Source organism: Schistocerca serialis, chromosome 4 (assembly GCF_023864345.2).
Source record: "Schistocerca serialis cubense isolate TAMUIC-IGC-003099 chromosome 4, iqSchSeri2.2, whole genome shotgun sequence".
Lineage (NCBI taxonomy): Eukaryota > Metazoa > Arthropoda > Insecta > Orthoptera > Acrididae > Schistocerca > Schistocerca serialis.
In genome coordinates this window covers 753,444,938-753,464,127 of record NC_064641.1, presented here as the reverse complement: position 1 = coordinate 753,464,127, position 19,190 = coordinate 753,444,938, and the positions used below count along the sequence as shown (strand labels likewise).

Sequence of the window (19,190 nt, the reverse complement as noted above, 5' to 3'; positions counted from 1 at the left end):
GATGATTCCAACAGTGATTCACTGATTTTATAGTCATAGGATACTACTTTTCTTTTGTGAAGTGCAAAATTTTACATTTCTGAACATTTGGAGCTACTTGCCAATCTCTGTACCACACTGAAATCTTATAAAGACCTGACTGAAAATTTACGCAGCTTCTTTCATTATAGATAACTGCATCATCTGCAAAAAGCCTGATTTTACTACTAACATTGTCTACAAGGTCATTAATATACTGGGTGGTTATAATTAAACCTTCCCTATTCAACATGTTATAACATGGAAAATAATTACCATATGAGGACCAAACTTGGTAGTATTAATGTCAAGCACATGGGGAAGAAAAATAAAGCAGAATTCATTCAATTGAACACTTTTAATGTGCTGCTATGATGCATCACACCATTACACACTGGTACCATTACTGCTCCAAAAGAGACTCAATATGGCGCCCATCAGTGTCCAGAAGAGTCTGAAAGTGCAAGATTGTAATCTGCATAGTAGAAAGAATCATGTCCTTATGCATGCTGGCTACTTCTCTTGATATGCTATGCTTCAGATCAGCACATGTGTGAATGTTCCCCTGGTAAACCCTGTCCTTCAGGTAGCCCCACAACCAGAAATCACAAGGAGTGAGATCAAGTGGTTGTGCTGGCCAAGCATCTGGAAACGATCAGCTGATAATTTGATCATTTCCAAATTTGTTTCGGAGAAGCAGGTGATCTTCATGAGTGATGTGTGGTGGGGCCCCATCTTGTATGAAACCTGTTGAGTTCAATGCATCTCTCTCCCATAGGGCGAGTATGACATGCTACGAAGCATATTGCAATAATGCCAGCCAGTCACACTGCACATCTTTGGTCCTTGAGCACCAACCTCTTCAAAAAAGGATTGTGCAATGATGAACATAGCTGTGAAGCCACACCATACCGTGACACATTCACCATACAGAAGAACTTCGTGCACAGTGATTGGAGCTGATGATCTCCACACTTGGCAGTTCTGTGTGTTCACCTCACCCAACAGAGAAAAATGAGCTTTGTCTGTTCATAAGATGGTCCAGGGCCAGCCCTCATCAACTGCAATCCTTGTGAGAAAGTGGAGAGTGAAATCAACTCATTGTTGTGCATCCTGTGGTGCAAGCTGCTGTATGATATGGATCTTGTACAGATACTATTTGAGAATGATTCGAAGCATCTTCCATACAGTGGACCACGGGATGTTCAACCATCATGACACAGCATGGACACTGCCTGACAATCCAGAATTGCGTGCACCGCTGTCTGCCATAGCAACAGTGATTTTATCAGCCATATGTGGTGCAAATGGTCATCTGCCTCTTCCAAGAGTGATGCCCAGTTCTCTAGTTGATTCGAGTTTCTTCATCATGCTCCGTACAACAGACAGAGAAAGAAAACCCTTCCATAAACTTTTCAGCAGGTGATATTCTCGAAGTAAAGCTGCAGTATTACTGTTGTTTTGATAATAAAGCTTCACCAATAATGCCCTGCTCCTTTTATCCAAGCTCATGTTGACATGTCAACAAGTGCACTGCAACTGGGCAGGTGTGTGAGACTATGAATCCCAATGACTGATCATGGCACCTGGTGGCCATAGTTGGAACTGGACAGGGGCACTGTAACACATGGAAATCATGCATCTCATACTCTGGACATTAATGCTATCAAGTTTGGTACTAATATGCTAATTAGTTTTCATGTTATTAAGTGTTAAATAGGGAAAGTTTAATTATAACCACCTGGTACAATATGAACAGCAAAGGTCCCAACACATTTCCCTGGGGCACACCCAAAGTTACTTCTACATCTGACAATGACTCTCCATCCAAGACAACATGCTGTGTCCTCCCTATCAAAAAGTCCTCAATCCAGTCACAAATTTCATTTGATACCCCATATGGCCATACTTTTGACAAAAAGCATAGGAATGGCACTGAGTCAGATGCTTTTTGGATCTCAGCCAAAATATGAAAATTGGTTTACATTTTTTTTGTGATATCATTAACATAATATACTGTACTGAATATGTATTTAATATACAACTAATAATTTTTGATAGAAAGAAACAAAATTTTAAATATTAACAGTCCTAAGTATTGCTCTCTCCTCCTCAAACTTTCAGGTTGTTCTTCACGAATTCTTCTACTGAATTGTAACATTTCTGCACTAGTTTCTCATATAAAGCTTTTTTCAGCATTTAAAAATTTATATTGACCAATTTTCTTCCTTTCACTTTGCTATAAATTTTCATACCCATATGAGGTCTTTTCAAAAAATTCCAGAACTTTGTCCACAAAATTTTTCTACATTTACTTGTTACTTACTGTGCATGTTCTCCTCTGAAATACTCTCCTCGATGATTGATACACCGTTCCCAATGCTGTTTCCATTTCTGGAAGCAGTCTTGGTCCACCTCTTGCTGGATCACACAAAACGCTGTCTGTGAATTTTCTTTTATCTAGTCCATCACTGCAAATCTTCACCCTTTTAAACGGATTTTCAACTTTGGAAATTAAAAAAAGGCTGCAGAGGCCAGATCTGGAGAGTGGGGAGGATAGGGCAGCACAGTGACATCATATTTTGTGCAACAGTGATACACCAACAGGGACGAATGTGCAGGTGCATTATTGTGATGCAAGAGCCATGAACTGTCTCGCCACATTTCAGGCCGTTTTCTTCTAACTTTTTTTTTTTTTTTTGCAGGCATCACAACATGTTCCGATAGTACCATTAATTGACAGTGTGTCCCTGTGACATTAATTAATGGTGAACAAATTCTTCAAAGTCAAATAAAACTAGCAACAAGGTTTTGACATTTGACCTGACCTGACGAGCTTTTTTGGTCTTCGAGAACCTTTCCCAGCCCACTGTGAAGATTGAACCTTGGTCTCAACATCATCCACAACTCATCACTAGTTATGATTCTCTCGAGGAACATCTCATTCTCATTTAAGCAATCAAAAAGCTCTTAACAGATTGCAAGGCGAAGGTCGTTCTGGCTTTGACTCATGAGCCGTGGGACAAACCTGGTGGCAACATGAGGAATTACAAGATGTTGTGTCATGATTTCATGGCATGATCCAACTGAAATGTTACATTCTTCTGCAATCTTTCAGTCAGCCTGCCTTTGATTGGCACGCATAAATTCACTGACGTTCCTTACATGAGCGCAGTCTGTACACGTCAAAGAGTGTCCTGAATGAGGTTCATCTTTAACTTCCATTTTTAAAGCATGTGAACCATTTGTAACACCTGAGTACAGATCAAGCACTCATCACTGTAGGCTTCCTGTATCAGTTGGTGTGTGTCTGTAAAGGTTTTCTTGAGTTTCACACAAAATTTAATGCAAACACGTTGCTCCTCTAACTCTGCCATCTCGAAATTAGCTAACTATGTGACACAATGTTCTACCCGATACAACACTGAACAGCAACTAACAGACATACAACAATGAAACTTCTGGCAATCACACATTAAACACAGGTGTTTGCAGAGATGCCAACCGCATTTTGCTCCAACACACCACTGGCACTACATTGCAAATGTTCCAGAATTTTTTAAATATATCAGGTTTAGTGTGGAGTTCAGGCATAACGTTTTAAATGGTGGATGGGCAGCATAAAATTATTTTGATTTGTGGTGTTGTAATAATATTGAAAATGATCTGCTGGTCGATTTCATCTCAAATCATGCAGGTCAACAGTGAATGTGTCGTATCACTATTTCAAAGTTTGCTGAAAATGATATATGTTGAAGTTCCACATGATACCTCTCCAAAACTACAATATTTTGAGTTTCTGATGATTCATTAAAACAATACAGACCTCTCTAAATGAGAGTATTTGTGAAAATGTCGTAACAAAGGGAAAACTGAACAAATGCAATAAAGAAACCAAAATTGGTAGAGATCTGAATTTATTTTCAGTAAATACTTTATTCCCAATACAATGAGACATGATTAATACATACACACCTCTAAGCTTTATTTAAATATTTTTATAAACTATGAAAATTTGTAATTTTTTCGAATTTCATAATTATGTTTTGAACGTATGAATAGTTAGGGAATGTTAACTGTCTTGAGAAATGATGAAGAGGAAGGACTGCTGTCAGCTATGACATTAATGCATGAAATTCTTAAACTATCAAAATATTTGTACATAAAGATGAACAGAATCTGAAATTTTTTGGTTATTTAGAAATTATTTTCTCCAAAACCTCCATCCTAAATGTTCTAAAAATTTCATGGTGCATTAGTTGGTCATTGTACTTAGGGAATGTACAATCAGTGTGGACAATACCTATCTATACAAAACATGAGAATTTTTAAGTAGACATAGTTCTACTTACAAGCTCAAAAAATTGTGGTCACTTAACTGTTTAAATTGATTGCTGATTTTAAGTAAATGTCATGGAAACTGATATTCCTGAATCAAAACAATTACTTTACAGCATTATAAGTGAGTGGGAAAACAATTCATAATTTTGCTTGAAACATTTTATAACAAAAATGAGATACAGTATAGAATTTTATACCCATTTTTCTTTTTATGATAGTATTCACAAATTATTATTGTCTTCTATCATCATTTTACTTCTTCATGAGTTGCCATGAATTAAAATTGTCTACAATGTAACAATCAACACTGTTCTGCTGAAAAGAGTTCATTCATTTTTTTCACCTACTTCTCATTGAAAATGTATAACTGAGCTGAATTTGCACACGGACAAGGATGATCCAACAAGAGCAGTACTTGGGACACGGGAACTGCACACTGATCTTTTGATGATGGCCGTTTGAAAGTACTGGCAAGATGATATGGTGTTATAACGGAGATGGTTATATCTTGCAGATCATGAGACACAATTATTATCAGTCCCTCCCCACTGATTGTGATACACACAGGAAATGAAAAAGTCTTCTGATGTTTACTACATTCTCTGCATTTTTCACAGAGTAACAGGCTGCATTTTGTGGAGGACCATTCTTGCAATGTATGTATCACTCCAGGATGCAACCCAGTAATGACTTGATTGAATTCCCACCACAGGCTTCATAGTAGACCAATCTTCTCTCTTTTTTAAACAGAATTCCCTTAATGTGCTTTCATTAGAATTAAGAGTTTCATGTTTGTTACTAATGTTGATATAGTGTGTACAAATCCAGTAGATCTCTTATAGCGTCAGCAGCTCCATGCTGAAGATTACATCTTGTTGCAAGATGTTTACAGAGACCTCTTACCCCATCACATGCACTTTTTCCATGACCTGTTGCTGCAACTATCCATTTTTTGTCTTAATCCCTGTAGTACAGTGTTGACCAAGATCATAAAGCTGAAAGCGGTTTTTAAAATGAGACACTACATCATCAGTCACATACACATGCTTAGGAATTGCATGGCCTCTAGATGCTATGTCACCAGTTATCGCACTGACAGCGTAGGATGCATGAGCACTGTCATGAATAATATCAACGCTGACAATAGCAAAACAGTTTGATGTTCCGAGGAAGTGAGCAGCATGTGAATATTGATACCTGTGATAAGTGGCAGTGGTAACTTTGAATTTAGTTCAACAGACCAGTTCTCATCAAAGTTGAAATGAAGAGCTAATGTGTCAGTATTCAGGGATGTGGCTGATTTTACTTCTACTATGGCCTGTCTCCAAATCTTCCGGATACGCTGGTGAGCTGTTCCTTTATCGACCCAATGTCTAACCTCTGTAACAAATTTCTCTGGCTCTACTGTCTTCTTCACCAACTCTCCTTCCTCCCACAATGCATAGGTTACATCATTGTCAATGCTTCAACAGTCATCACTTCAGCACCAGGACACAATGCACATTCCTGCAACATTTATCTTGTGACTCTTGTATACACAAAAGAATCAGGCCCATCTCTGTGTACTTCTTTTCTGTGACACTGCTTATGGCAAAGCAAAGAGGTTTCAAACTAGTGCAGTAAACCCATATGCATAGTTCCTGCACTGGCTGGTTTTTTACCTATTTTGGTCGTAAGAAGTAGAATTTTGTGAGACCAATTTTTAAACTTGTATTCTCCTTTTTCATTAGGAAATCTGCTTCTCTTATTAATTTTGTCATATATCTTTTTAACCTTTTCACTATTTCCACTAACAGAGATACCACCAGCCTGGTTAGGACTTTGCCTGCTGCAATCTTGGTCATCACTTATGTAATATTCTAGAGCAACAGTAAGCATATCACCTTACAACGGATGCCCACAGTAAGAATCTGGGCATGTCCAAATACCTTTTTCATTCTTTATTTCATGAGCTTTTGAAATCAAATAATGTGAGGCTGTGGGTAAGTATTTCTGTATCTGTTGCTTAGAGTAGCTACCTGGTATCAGTGTCAGTGACTGTACCTTCTCAGTAAAGTGGCTGCTGAGATAGCAGTATTTCGGTTTTGAGACCAAACATCAGATTCATGCACACTATCTTCAGGTTCTGCACCAAGTGCATCTACATTATAAACTTCATAAAGTTTTGATGATGTTTGCTTGTGTAAAATTTGTTTCAATTTCTTCCACTTTTCTTTTTACATACTGTTTTCTTCTTGTGCTTCTTACCTGTCCTGGATGTTTAAGAGTGGGTATAGTATGGGCTACAGCAGAAATGCTAACGTTCAATGCATCAACAACTTTACACCCAGGTATATAAACATTTGAAATGTCTTCTTCAGTTTCACATTCAGGTGATGGTGATCGTTCAGGTGGGTTGTCACTAAATTTCTTCTTGTAGTGAGCGTAGCAATTCCTGCACAATCGATGTCATAAAAATAGCGTTACTTGAGGATGAAGATATTTCTGGAAAGCTCTGACAGATTTCCAATAACTGTGAAGTATTCTTCAGTTTTCTTAAACACCACCTTCTTGTATCTGTTTCGTAGTCCATACAGCCCCCTCACTCTTTCACTACTGTATTTACTCACTGACATTGAATGTAATAAAAAGTTCAAACCAAACACAAAACTCGATGCAGAACAGTTTATGCGCAAGTTCTCACTCATTTGTTATAAACAGAAGAGTGCTGGAAACAGTGTTGCCAACATGCATATTTTATACTATAAATTCAGTTATGCAAAATATGCAAAATGTCAAACTTTTTTAACACTTTACACAGAAAAATATTGCCCACTCTGTTTGCACTGACTGCTAACATATTAACCAAACAATATTTTTGGTAATTCTCAAAAGTTTTCAGTCAGGGGTTTTTGATTAAGTAATTCATAAAAACTCATACTTTTTTAGTAATAAATATTTACATAATACAGATAGCTGGAGCAGAGAAGATACTGTTTGTAACTACATTAGTAGTATCTGGTAATATGGCAGAAAAGATAGCATTATGTAACTTTCCAAATCAGAAAAAAATATAAGTGTAAAAATTAACCTAAATATCATATTTTCGTCTTTTTTTAAGTTAAAGGGAGCCCATAAGTGTGTGGTTGTCAACTAAATTTTAACACACTAAGAGGTAGCTTTAACACAAAACATCTGCAGCTCTCCACTACTTTTGGTATAATAGTTGTACATATAAATATTTTGTTCTCTACTGTTTTGAGAGTTATTTACAAAATATATATTTTGAAGTAGCATATTTCTAATAACTGTTTTCCCAAATTTTGGTATTCGGCACATGCGGCAAGAGGTACTCCAAAATACAATTCCGCACCATATTACTAATTCGAAGTAGCTGTGATGTACTACTTTTCTTATGTCCATGCTGCTACCATTGTACAATATTTTCATTGCAAATGCTACGCTATTTAATTTATTTCCAAGGTACCGTAAATGTGAGCCCCATGATTTTTATCCAGTTGCATTCTTAGGAATTTCAAACAGTTACTTTCCTGGAAATCCTGGCTTTTGCGATTGATTTGAAAATAATTTAATCCTGCTTGTTTTGTTTTAAACTGCATTAACTGAGTCTTTTATACATTTAATTTTAATCCATTTAAAGCAAATCAGGTATCTAATTTTTCTAAAGTATTTACACAGTTTGAGGAATTTGGTCAGTGCTATTACTTTCAATGATTACAGATGTGTCATCTGCAAATAAAACTGAGTGACAATATTATGTGCTAGATTATTTATGTAAAATAGAAACACAATGGGATCAAAGACAGAACATTGTGGCATTCCTTGTGAAATAGTTTTCCATTCTAAAGTATAAGTTCCTCTCTCTGACGGTATAACCACTCTTTGTCTTCGATTGGTTAGGAAGGACTTAACCCTTCTAATACAGTAGCCCTAATTCCATATTTTTCCAGTTTAAAGTCTAACAAGGAGTGGTTCAACTACCAAAGGTTTTTGATAGGTCACAAAAAGTTGCTGTGGCGTGCAGTCGGTTGTCTAGAGAGGAGCTAATTTTATTTACAAAATGGTTTATAGCAGATATTGCACGTTTTGCCTTTTTGAAATCCGTACTGATTCTTTGAGATTATCTTAAATTTTTCTATGAAATTTTGAATTTGTATTGTAACTACCTTTTCAAATATTTTTGATAGTGATGGAAGAAGAGAGATTGGGCAATAGTTTCCCATATATTCTTTTGCACCTTGTTTTGAATAGTGGCTTAACTGCTGCATACTTAAGTGTGTCTAGAAAGTAACTTTCTTGAAGGGACTAATTAATTATTGTAGATAGTAGTTGTGCAATTACTTTAGAGGCTGTTTTTAACACTTTTACAGGTATCCCATCCCATCCTGCTATTTTCTTTTTAGTGATAGTATCATATTTTCTATATATTTTAACAGTAGTTTTGCTCTTTTACAGTAGTTTTGCTTAATGTACTGAAAAGTTCACCTTCAAATTGCTCAGTATTACAGTAATTTACCTTATCCATGTAATTAGCTACATTGATGTTCAATTTGTTTACATTTACAAAGAATGCATTAAATAATTCAGAAATTTAAATTTGAGCAACGTTTACAACAGTTTTGTCCTATATCTTGATTTCAGAAATATCACCACCACTTGCTGTGGCACTTGTTTCAGCTTTGATCACTAACCCTAATGCCTTTGATTTGTTTTCACTACCCAAAACAAATCTATTATTTGCCACTTCTTTTGCTGCCTTAACAAATTTTGTTTTTAAGTTGTAATTTTTTACACTTGTAACAAAATCATTTAGTTCTATACACAAGCATGCTCACATATTACGCATATATGCTGGTGCATCAGAGGAATGATTGCCTCAATGCTCACATGATTTTGCCCAATTGGCATACTACCGATCCTGGTCTGTACAGCCTTAGAACGGAAACTTATACAAACATTCTTTCCACCATAATAAAACTGTAGAGATTTTTGAATGGCTACTGGAATCACAGAAAAGCCAAAATTGGTCCATATGAAGTATCTTATTTAATAGGTTAAGAAACCACATATTGTAGGCAAAGAACTTGTGTTACCTACCAGTGGGAGTAAAAATGAATGAAATTGTTCTGAACATACATACCACAGATGCTGGAAGAACAACAACTGTGAGAATAGCTTGATTTCATATTAAAATTAAATCTGCAAGCAGTGACTCTACTCATGTTACTGATTGCCTGATTCATCAAGAAGCTTTACTGGGTAAGAAAATTACTGCAGATCTAAATGCTCAATTACAAAATGTAATTAAAATTATCAATCTGACTATATGTCAAGCATATAAAAGTCTTCTCTTCTCAAACTTATTTGATGAAACAGAATCAAATTTCAGTGCAGTTTTTCTGCATACAGAAGTGTGATGGATGCCATGAGGACAGGCTTAGAAACTGATGGTGTTAAAAGATCAAATAATATTATCTTTGTCTAAAAGAAATTCTGAATAAGTCAATATCTTCCACACTACAAACTGGCTGTACGAATTATCATGTCAGATATCTTTAAAAAATTCAACGAGCTAAATATGTCTCTATGAGAGTGGGAGTGGGGAGAATGCAATATATTTACACTGAAACACGAAAACCAGGCTCTTATGATTAAATTAAATATCTGGGAGCATAAAGTAGAAAATAACTAATATGAAATATTTTCATGTACAGATAGCTTTATTCTTGATACTATGTTTGATATTGATTTGGTTAAGCATATTATAATCGATAATTTGATATGAAAAAATAATTTTCAGATTTATTTTCTATCACAACCAAATTACAATTAGTTAGATTGTATTCAGAAACCTTTTGTTATTGGAATGGAACATGTGAACCACCTCTTCCTAAAATCTCAGGAAGGATTTGCAGAGCTGCCCTGTGACTCCAATCACAAATCTGAATTTTCAAGGAAAAACTTTGAATAGTTTTTGGTTTGGTGTTCAGAGAGAAGTTATGGTACTTTTGGATTAAGCAGTTAATCATCATTTTCAACACTGGTGGCAATTAAAAATTTTTCAGTTCTTCACTACATCAAGGGACCATGAAAGTAGCAGTGATGAACTTTAAGCCACAATTTCAGCTGTTGTGTCAGAATAAGCAGTGATACCCATGGCATTAAAGGTACCTTTATCTCTTTCCAGCCTTCAGTGAAATGCACTTTGCTATATTCAAATTGTATGTGCTAAAATAATTAATAGAATTTTTAAAATCTGTTACCTACTTCTTTTTGTTCATTTCCATTGTTGGTGTTTTAATATACTACCGGTACTTTATTATTTAATCATATATTTATCTAACTCAAGTATTTCTCTCTCTCTTTTCCAAATATTGTTCACGTGTAAAAATTTACTCAATTAGGGTTTCAACAAAGATGGACACTGGGATAGCATTCTCGCAGAACAGTTGGCTTTATATTCTGTTAGTACTAATCAAATGTATAACAGTGAGAGGGGGCCAGGGAAATGAGTTTGAACTGAAGTATCATTCTGAAGACATGGTTATATTCTTCCAACTTACAGCTATCAAAATTCCCATCAGGGAGGCAATTCAAGCTAGGAAAGAAAAAAAAATTGCTGAGAATTCTAGATGTGAGGAGGAAGATGGTGTCAAGAAGCCCCTGATAAACTGATAAATTAATGGTGAGCTGTGGGGAAGGGAGGGGGGCAGCACATCACAATAATGACTTTTCTTCCCTCTTGAGGCACCTATATACCAGCCATAAGCAGTAATTTAGCTGCAGCTTTTAAACATCAATAATTCATATGGGATAATGTTCTTGTAATTAACACATTTTGAAATAGTAGTTATTTTAAAATTTGTCTTTTGTAAACCTCACTAAAATTCAATTTCAATGCTAGGTTAAAAACACAGAATTTCTTGAGATTTTATGAGATTCCTGACGTTCCCTGACAATTCCAGAGTTTCCAGAAGAATTGCCACCCTGCCCATATGCAATTGTATGCTGTTTACCTTTGACAATTCCATTGAGTGTTAACAAAAGTACAGAGGTGGCCACTTGTTGCAGAATTACTGCTTCCCTCACACTCATTAACATGCACAAACCATACCATATCTCCACACAATATACATGTACAGAACTCCCTGCAATACATCACTTCATGGAAGTGATATCTTACATCTCATATCCCTGTCCTTTGATGAAAGATGTCGCCCTAAATATGTAACATTTTTAACAGAATAAAAGATACTATTTCCAGAAAACACTCTGTAGAATTACACCTGCCACATTAATCCATCATTTCTATCAGCTATTTAATTCCTTCAATTTCAAATCATCAACATAATTCATTTATACCAAGTACTCATTCAGTTAAGTTCATTCTAAGCCCTTTTCACTGTGTTGCCTATAGTGAATGCCAGCACTTCATTTACAATCAGTAACCACACCTTTGTCACAGGTCACATTTGAGGTATTTCTCCGATCTATTACTTAAATTATAGTTAAGGCAATGATTCCAGCATGCATCCATTGCATACCATTGCTATGTTTTAAGCTGTGTTTTAACTAAATTTACTGAAAAATGTGCAAACTATTTGCTTTTTTAGCTTTATAAACAATCAATAAGCAGTATTTCAATTTCGTTAAATAAGGGTTCTATCAATATCACTGCTATACATTAAAGTACACATATAAGAAAAATTATGTGTTGCCTATTCAGGCTTAATGAGACGATCACCATCTTGCTGCACTGATTTAACCCAGTTGTATATATAGGCCATTGATATTTATTTTAAATGAATTTCGCAACATAGTATCTGGTGAAGTACATGCTGTGAGACAATCACAAGCCCATATTATTAATGGCAAAGCTCTGAGATATACTTTCTACTTTCATTTGTGTATGGACACATCTATTTCATTAATCCATATGATCAAGCTATGTCTCATTATATTTCATTAGTTTGGAGAACTCTTCACTAATGAGAAAACAGAATTCACTGCCATTCCTTCTAAGCACTGTTTGGACACTCCTCAATCATTTACAATCCTGACAGTGCTAGTGTTCCTCTCAAAATTTATCTCCAAAACACAGTATAGGTCATCCCTTCTACAGGTCCACCTAACCTTTTCCTGCAACATATGATTCACACTTTTTTTTGTGTCGTCATCAGTCTTCTGAATCACTTGATGTGGTCCACCACAAATTCCTCTATTGCACCAACCTCTTGATCTCAGAGCACTTGCAACTTACATCCTCAGTTATTAGCTGGATGTATTCCAAACTCGGTGTTCCTCTACAATTTTTACCCTCTACAGTTTTCTCTAGAACCATGGAAGTTATTCCACGATATCTTTACAGTTGTCCTACCATCCTGTTCCTCCTTTTTGTCAGTGCTTTCCATATGTTCCTTTCATCACCAGTTCTGCAGAGAACCACCTCATTTTTTGCCTTATCAGTCTACCTGATTTACAACATTCTTCTGTAGCACCACATCTTAGATGCTTCAATTCTCTTCTTTTTCAGTTTTTCCGCAATCTATATTTCACAACCTACAACGCTCTGCTACAAGCATACATTCTCAGAAATTTCTTCCTCAGATTGGCTTATGGTTGATACCAGTAGACTTCTCTCGGCCAGGAAAGCCATTTTCGCCAGTGCTAGTCTGCTTTTTATGTCCTCCTTGCTCTGTCCGTCGTGGGTTATTTTGCTGCCAAGGTAGCAGAATTCTTTACGTCATCTGTTTTGTGATCATAAATCCTAAAATTAAGTTTCCCCCCATTCTTACTTCTGCTACACCTCATTATTTTTATCTTTCTTTGATTTACTCTCCATCCGTATTCTGTAATCATTAGACTATTCATTTCATTCAACACAGCCTGTAATTTTTTTACTTTCACTGAGGATAGCAACGTCATCAGTGAATCTTATCATTGATATCCTTTCACCTTGAATTTTAATTCCACTCTTGAAAATTTATTTTATCTCCATTATTGCTTCTTTGATGTAGAGATTGAACAGCAGAGATGGAAGACTACATTTCTGCCTTGCAACCTTTCTAATCCAAGCACTTCGTTCTCAGTCTTCCACACTTATTGTCCCTCTTGGCTCTTGTACATATTGTATATTACCTATCTTTCTCTAAAGTATATCCTTATTTTTCTCAGAATTTCGAACATCTTGCACCATTTTACGTTGTCAAACACTTTTTCCAGGTCGACAAATCCTATGAACATATCTTGATTTTTCTTCGGCATTGCTTCCATTATCAACTGCCTTGTCACAACTGCTTTTCTACCATCTTTACCTTTCCTAAAGCCAAGCTGAGCATCATATAAAAAATCCTCAATTTTCTTTTCCATTCTTCTGTATATTATTCTTGTCAGCAACTTGGATGCGTTTGCTGTTAAGCCGATTGTGAAACAATTCTCACACTTGTTGGCTCTTGCAATCTTGGGAACTGTGTGGATGATGTTTCTCTGAGAGTCAGATGCTAATATCACCAGACTCATTCATTCTACTCAACATTGTGAATACGCAGTCATTTTTTTGTCATTTTCCCTGGTGATTTTAGAAATTCTGATGGGATGTTATCTATCCCTTCTGCCTTATTTGCTCTTAAGTCTTACAAGGCTCTTTTATATTCTAATTCTAATACTGGATCCCCTATCTCTTCTATATCAACTCTTGTTTCTTCTTCTGTCACATCATCAGACAAGTCTTCCCCTCATAGAGGCCTTCAATGTACTCTTTCCACCTATCCAGTCTCTCCTCTGCATTTAACACTACAGCAATAAAAAATAAGTTTGAAGAAATTTCACCACACAGGTATGACTTCACCTGATCTATTGAAGCTATTTACAAATGGTGGGATCCAACACCTATTCCTCTGTTAATGTTCTGAGTGGATAGCCATACCATCGTATGTTAATTGCCTGATTGGCTGTTGCTCCTCTTCGTATTCTTAGACAAACAGCAACCATTTTGTCTGTATGTAAGCATGACGTAACTAATTCTAGGGCAGGGGAAGGCAAACGTTGCACAAGGCTCATAACTGCACAGCGCTGCTCGTGTGCTGCACGCGTGCAATCATCGACCGGGGCTGTGGCGACAGCCGGCAGGTTGCAGTAGTGTAGAACCAGGCTCAGGCTCTCTAACCAGGCTAAGCTGTGGATGCTGATGCGAAGTGGCCACTACGTAGTGAACGTTGTATTTCAAGAACTGGAAAATGCAGAGTGAATCAAGGAAACGGAGAAGTGGAGATTTGCTATCTTTTAAAAGGGAATGGGACAATCATTTTTTCTTTGTGCAAGAACGTGAAAATTCAAAATGTTTAATATGTGGCAGTATTCTTGCTGGTCAGTGGAAATTTAGTATTGAATGCCATTATAATAAATTTCACAAGGACGAGTACAATTTATTGTAGAATTCTGAGTGGATGGGGAAATTTGCTAAGCATAAGAAGAGCGATCTGACGATACTAGATGAATCTGACGTAAGTTGCTGTTGTCACTTTCTTTCTTCATGTCTCTCATCTAATTGATTTAACATTGTATGGATCACTGTTTTCAATTTTTCAGGACGACAACAATGATAGCCCAGTGGTACGTTCAAGTTATAAGATTGCGCTTAATATAGCGAGAGCTGGAAAACCATTTGCTGAAGGCGAGTTTATAAAGGAGTGCATCAATGATGCTGCTGATTTACTTTTCCCACTGAATGCAAATCAGTTTCGAGCTATCACTCTTTCTTGACGGACTGTAAGTCGCCGTATAAGTGCCATGGCAGATGACATTTACCGTCAATTAAGGAGTGCAGTGCACTGCATTTTCCATCACACTTGATGAGTCCACAAATATTTCAGACACTACACAATTAGTGATTTATGTCTGTGGCGTGGACACTGCTCTGTGCATAAAAGAGGATTTTTTAGATATGATATCTTTAAAAAACACGAGCACTGGCGCAGACATCCTAAAAGCCGTTGAAGAAGCTGCCGATTCAGCTGGCTTAAACTGGTAACATTTGGCGTCAGTGACAACAGACAGAACGCCTGCAATGAAAGGGGAACAAATGGGATTTGTTGGATTACTAAGAAAAAAGCTACAGTGTACAGGAGAATCATTGTACAGCATCCACTGCATTTTGCACCAAGAAGTACTCTGTGCAAAACCAGCAAAACTGGGGAACGTCATGCAAGTGGTTCTTCAGACAGTTAAATATTTGAGATCCCACAGGCTTACACGTAGACAGTATCATACATACTTAGCTGAAATTGGGAAAGAGTACGGTGGCATACCATACCACAGTGAAGGCCGCTGGCTTAGCCGCGGTAATGTACTCAACAGATTTTTTGAGCTGACAATACCAATAAATCGTTTTTAAAGAACAAAGGAAGGTACGATCTCAAGTTAAAAGATCCAGAGTGGGTTGCTGACCTTGCATTTTTAGTATACATTACCGGACACATGAATGCATTGATCACAAGTTTGCAAGGAGAAAATCAGCTAATCTGTGAAATGACTGAGAAGGTGCAAGCTTTCACTAACAAGCTTGAGCTTTGGGAATGACAGCTCTTGTCAGGGAATGCAATACATTTCCCTATTCTGTCTACTGTGCGAGAACAGAATTGCAAAGAATATGTTTCCGTACTTAGTGCAATAAAAGATGAATTTCTCAAGCGATTCGGGGATATATCATATTCATCCCAAGCTTTTGAATGGTTCTCGAGACCATTTGCTGTTTCTGTAGATGATATTCATCCCAATTTGCAAATGGAATTAATATATCTACAGTGTAACTCTCGTCTCAGAGACAAGTTCCTTTTTGGCAAGACGTGTAATAGACTTTTATCACGACTTTCCCCAGCAAGAGTTTCCTCATCTCCATCGTGAAGCCTCAAAGATAATGTCAATGTTTGGCTCGACATACATTTGTGAGAGATTTTTTTCTGTTATGAAAATTAATAAGTCTCGGTTAAGAGCAAACATCAGTGATGAAAATTTACGTAACTGTTTGCATTTGTCTGTATGTAGAAATTTTGTTCCAGACATTAAACGTGTTGTAAACTCCACCTGTGATAATTAAATAAAACGTATCGTAGGTAATAGGTACTCTTTCAAACCATGATTTCTTTCAAGCACTCCTACTAACCATATTTCCTCATTCAATAAAGCAAGCTAGAAAACAAAATGCATTACAGAGGAAGGAGCAGAGAGACGGTATATTGGGAAGGGGAGAGAAGCGGGGGGCTAGCTTGCACCTGTGTGCAAGCAGAACACCTGCTAACTACACACGAGCAAGTATCACACACGTGCAGGATTCCTGCCCGCCCCTGTTCTAGGGAATGCATGCATTTCCCATCTCTTCCCCTGATCAAAGTGAAGCCACCTAACATGCAGTGCATTACCTTGACACAATTTTCTACAATATTCATGCCTTTGATGCCAAAAATATGAGCAGTCTGGTGCCTTCTAGCAGGTGGCCTACTACTGGCTGATTCCAGTTGACTCCAGGACATTACCTGGGGATCTTTGATTCGCAGACTGCACCTGACGACACCTCGCTTCTGACTTACTGCCACCAGCTGTTGGCATTTGATGCTTCCATGTACCTCTGCTGTCGATGAGCCTCTGTTGCAGCTGCAATCACTATGCCACAGACACGAGTGACTCTGACCATTGGCGTCCGTCACTGGTGTTGTGGTGATTTGGGTGTCATTGTCTGAAGGCATTGGCCACTATCGAGACAATGTCTTTGGGTGCTATATGAATTCTGTTAAATAAATCTGTTGTTTTTACACTGCCCATATGATCCCAGGATGGCCAGGGAGCTGGTTCTCCATGCTTGCCACCCTGTCTACCATCCTGCAGTGTCATCAAGACCTTATACGAGGTATGTAACACTTGGACCAACTTGACCCCTTCACAAACCACATTGCTAAATGCTACCCTTCATGATAGGATTTACAGAATATGACATGCAAATGAATCAGTCAATGACATTAACACAAAAATATTCAGTTACTCTCATTATTATTTGGATATTAGAAAGATAAAGCAAAATAAAAACCAATAAGATGCAACATGACAGGAAATGTTCATCAGTGCTGATAAACTGTCTCCTTTAAACCTCAGTATTTAAGTCACACAGTGTCATGTAAAAGGGATAGTAATCTCTCAAACAATGTTTGACACAGCCCGACAATGATTCACAATGATCAGTATAGCTCCACAGCACTTAATTGTTTTCCTAAGAAAGTATTTCAGGAAATACTGATCAGATCACACATTCAGAGTGGGTCCACACACTTGTTGTTATCCTGTAATTCTAATAATTTATGTATCACAGCTTGTTATGAAAATGCTAAAACTTACATGTCACTTGCTTGATTTTTTCATGGTGGTAATATTTTCACGAACAGTAGAGTACAACAAAAGATATATCATGAGTTCATACCACAGAAAGATAAGACAAATTACAGATCCTTACAGGGAATTAAATGTTGGAAATGTAATAAGTCTGAGCTAGTTGTTCTGGTTGCACAAATAAAGAATAACAGAAATTCCTTGAAACATCATTATTTCAGAAAACAGTACACACTGGGCCAAAAAATCTATTCCATCTTCAGTTTCACATTTCTCTCAGCTAAAGTACAAAAACCTTCCACCATATCATTTTCCTGCACCCTCTTACACCCTTAACCTTCCTTAAAATGAGTGTTGATTCAATATTTAAAGTTCTCACTTTTCTTTGAGTTCCTCTTGATGCTTCACTTCATTAGCATATTCCTGAGACACTTCTTCACAATTCATTTGCTGTTGTAATAGACTTTTCCTTTGTCTTTCTACTAATTCTTCAAGTTCTTGTAATTTTTGTTTCATTTGCTTAAACTGCAAGTCCTTTTTCACTTGCCATTGTATTATTTTACTCGATTCTCTTTTAAGTTTCTCTTGAAATGTTTCCATGTTCTCAAAAATGTTAAATACAAGCACTCAAAGTTTTACAGGTATCTTGCAACTGTCACAAAAGCACTGAAACGGAAAAAGGACAATAACTGAATGCATTTGGCAAAAACAATGAATACAAATACATGCACAATACTAAGGACATATGCTATTGGGATGATTAAGAAATAGTAAGTGAAGAGATAATAAGATAATCACAAATGGCAGAAGTCATTATACAGTGCTGCAGCCAAAGTGTTGGGGGAGAGGAGAATGACAATTTTCCCTCTCCCTTTATTTCTTTCTTTGGAACGGCCAATGAAAATCTCTTACCTTGGTCCACGGCTGTAAATATGTTTATCACAGGGTAATTTCAAATTAGCTACCAATTAAACATCCAGTTCAAAAATTATTGAGAATTTTATGACTGGATTAAACATGACACATATGAAAATTGATAATGCAAATGATGTTCAATCCCCTTATGACAGCAGCTACCAGATAAGTAATATTAGATGCACATCATTGGTTACTGAAGTCAATGCACTGTTCATAATAATACTTGTAGTCCAAGACAAAGAGAAAAAAATGAACCATTAATCTAATCAGACTCACTATATTTCCACCTGACAGAAAACTTTGAGAATTCTGGTATTTTGATGGGGCACCTTGTTTATTTTGAAGGTCGATAAAACTAATAAAATTTTCTAGAATGAGAAAAACCTGTTTTATTTAGCAAGTATTTCAGTTTTATGTCATCACAAGGAACTCACAATAAAATTTTTAAAATATAAAAAGAAGTCAAGAGAGAAAACCTGTGTTATCAATAGTTTTTTGTTGAGTAAACATAGAAATCATAATAAATCTTTACTTTTTAA

At 36.6% G+C, this 19,190-nt stretch overlaps 1 protein-coding gene across 1 annotated transcript in view; it reads right to left on the bottom strand.

The window, feature by feature from the left end:
* LOC126474744 (GRIP1-associated protein 1-like) overlaps positions 1-18,333 on the bottom strand; it is a 38,928-nt gene extending 20,595 nt beyond the window's left edge. The window contains exon 1 of the mRNA XM_050102221.1: positions 18,113-18,333. Coding sequence (XP_049958178.1) covers positions 18,113-18,333 — 221 coding nt within the window. The remainder of the gene's footprint in view (positions 1-18,112) is intronic.
* Positions 18,334-19,190: the final 857 nt, after the last annotated feature.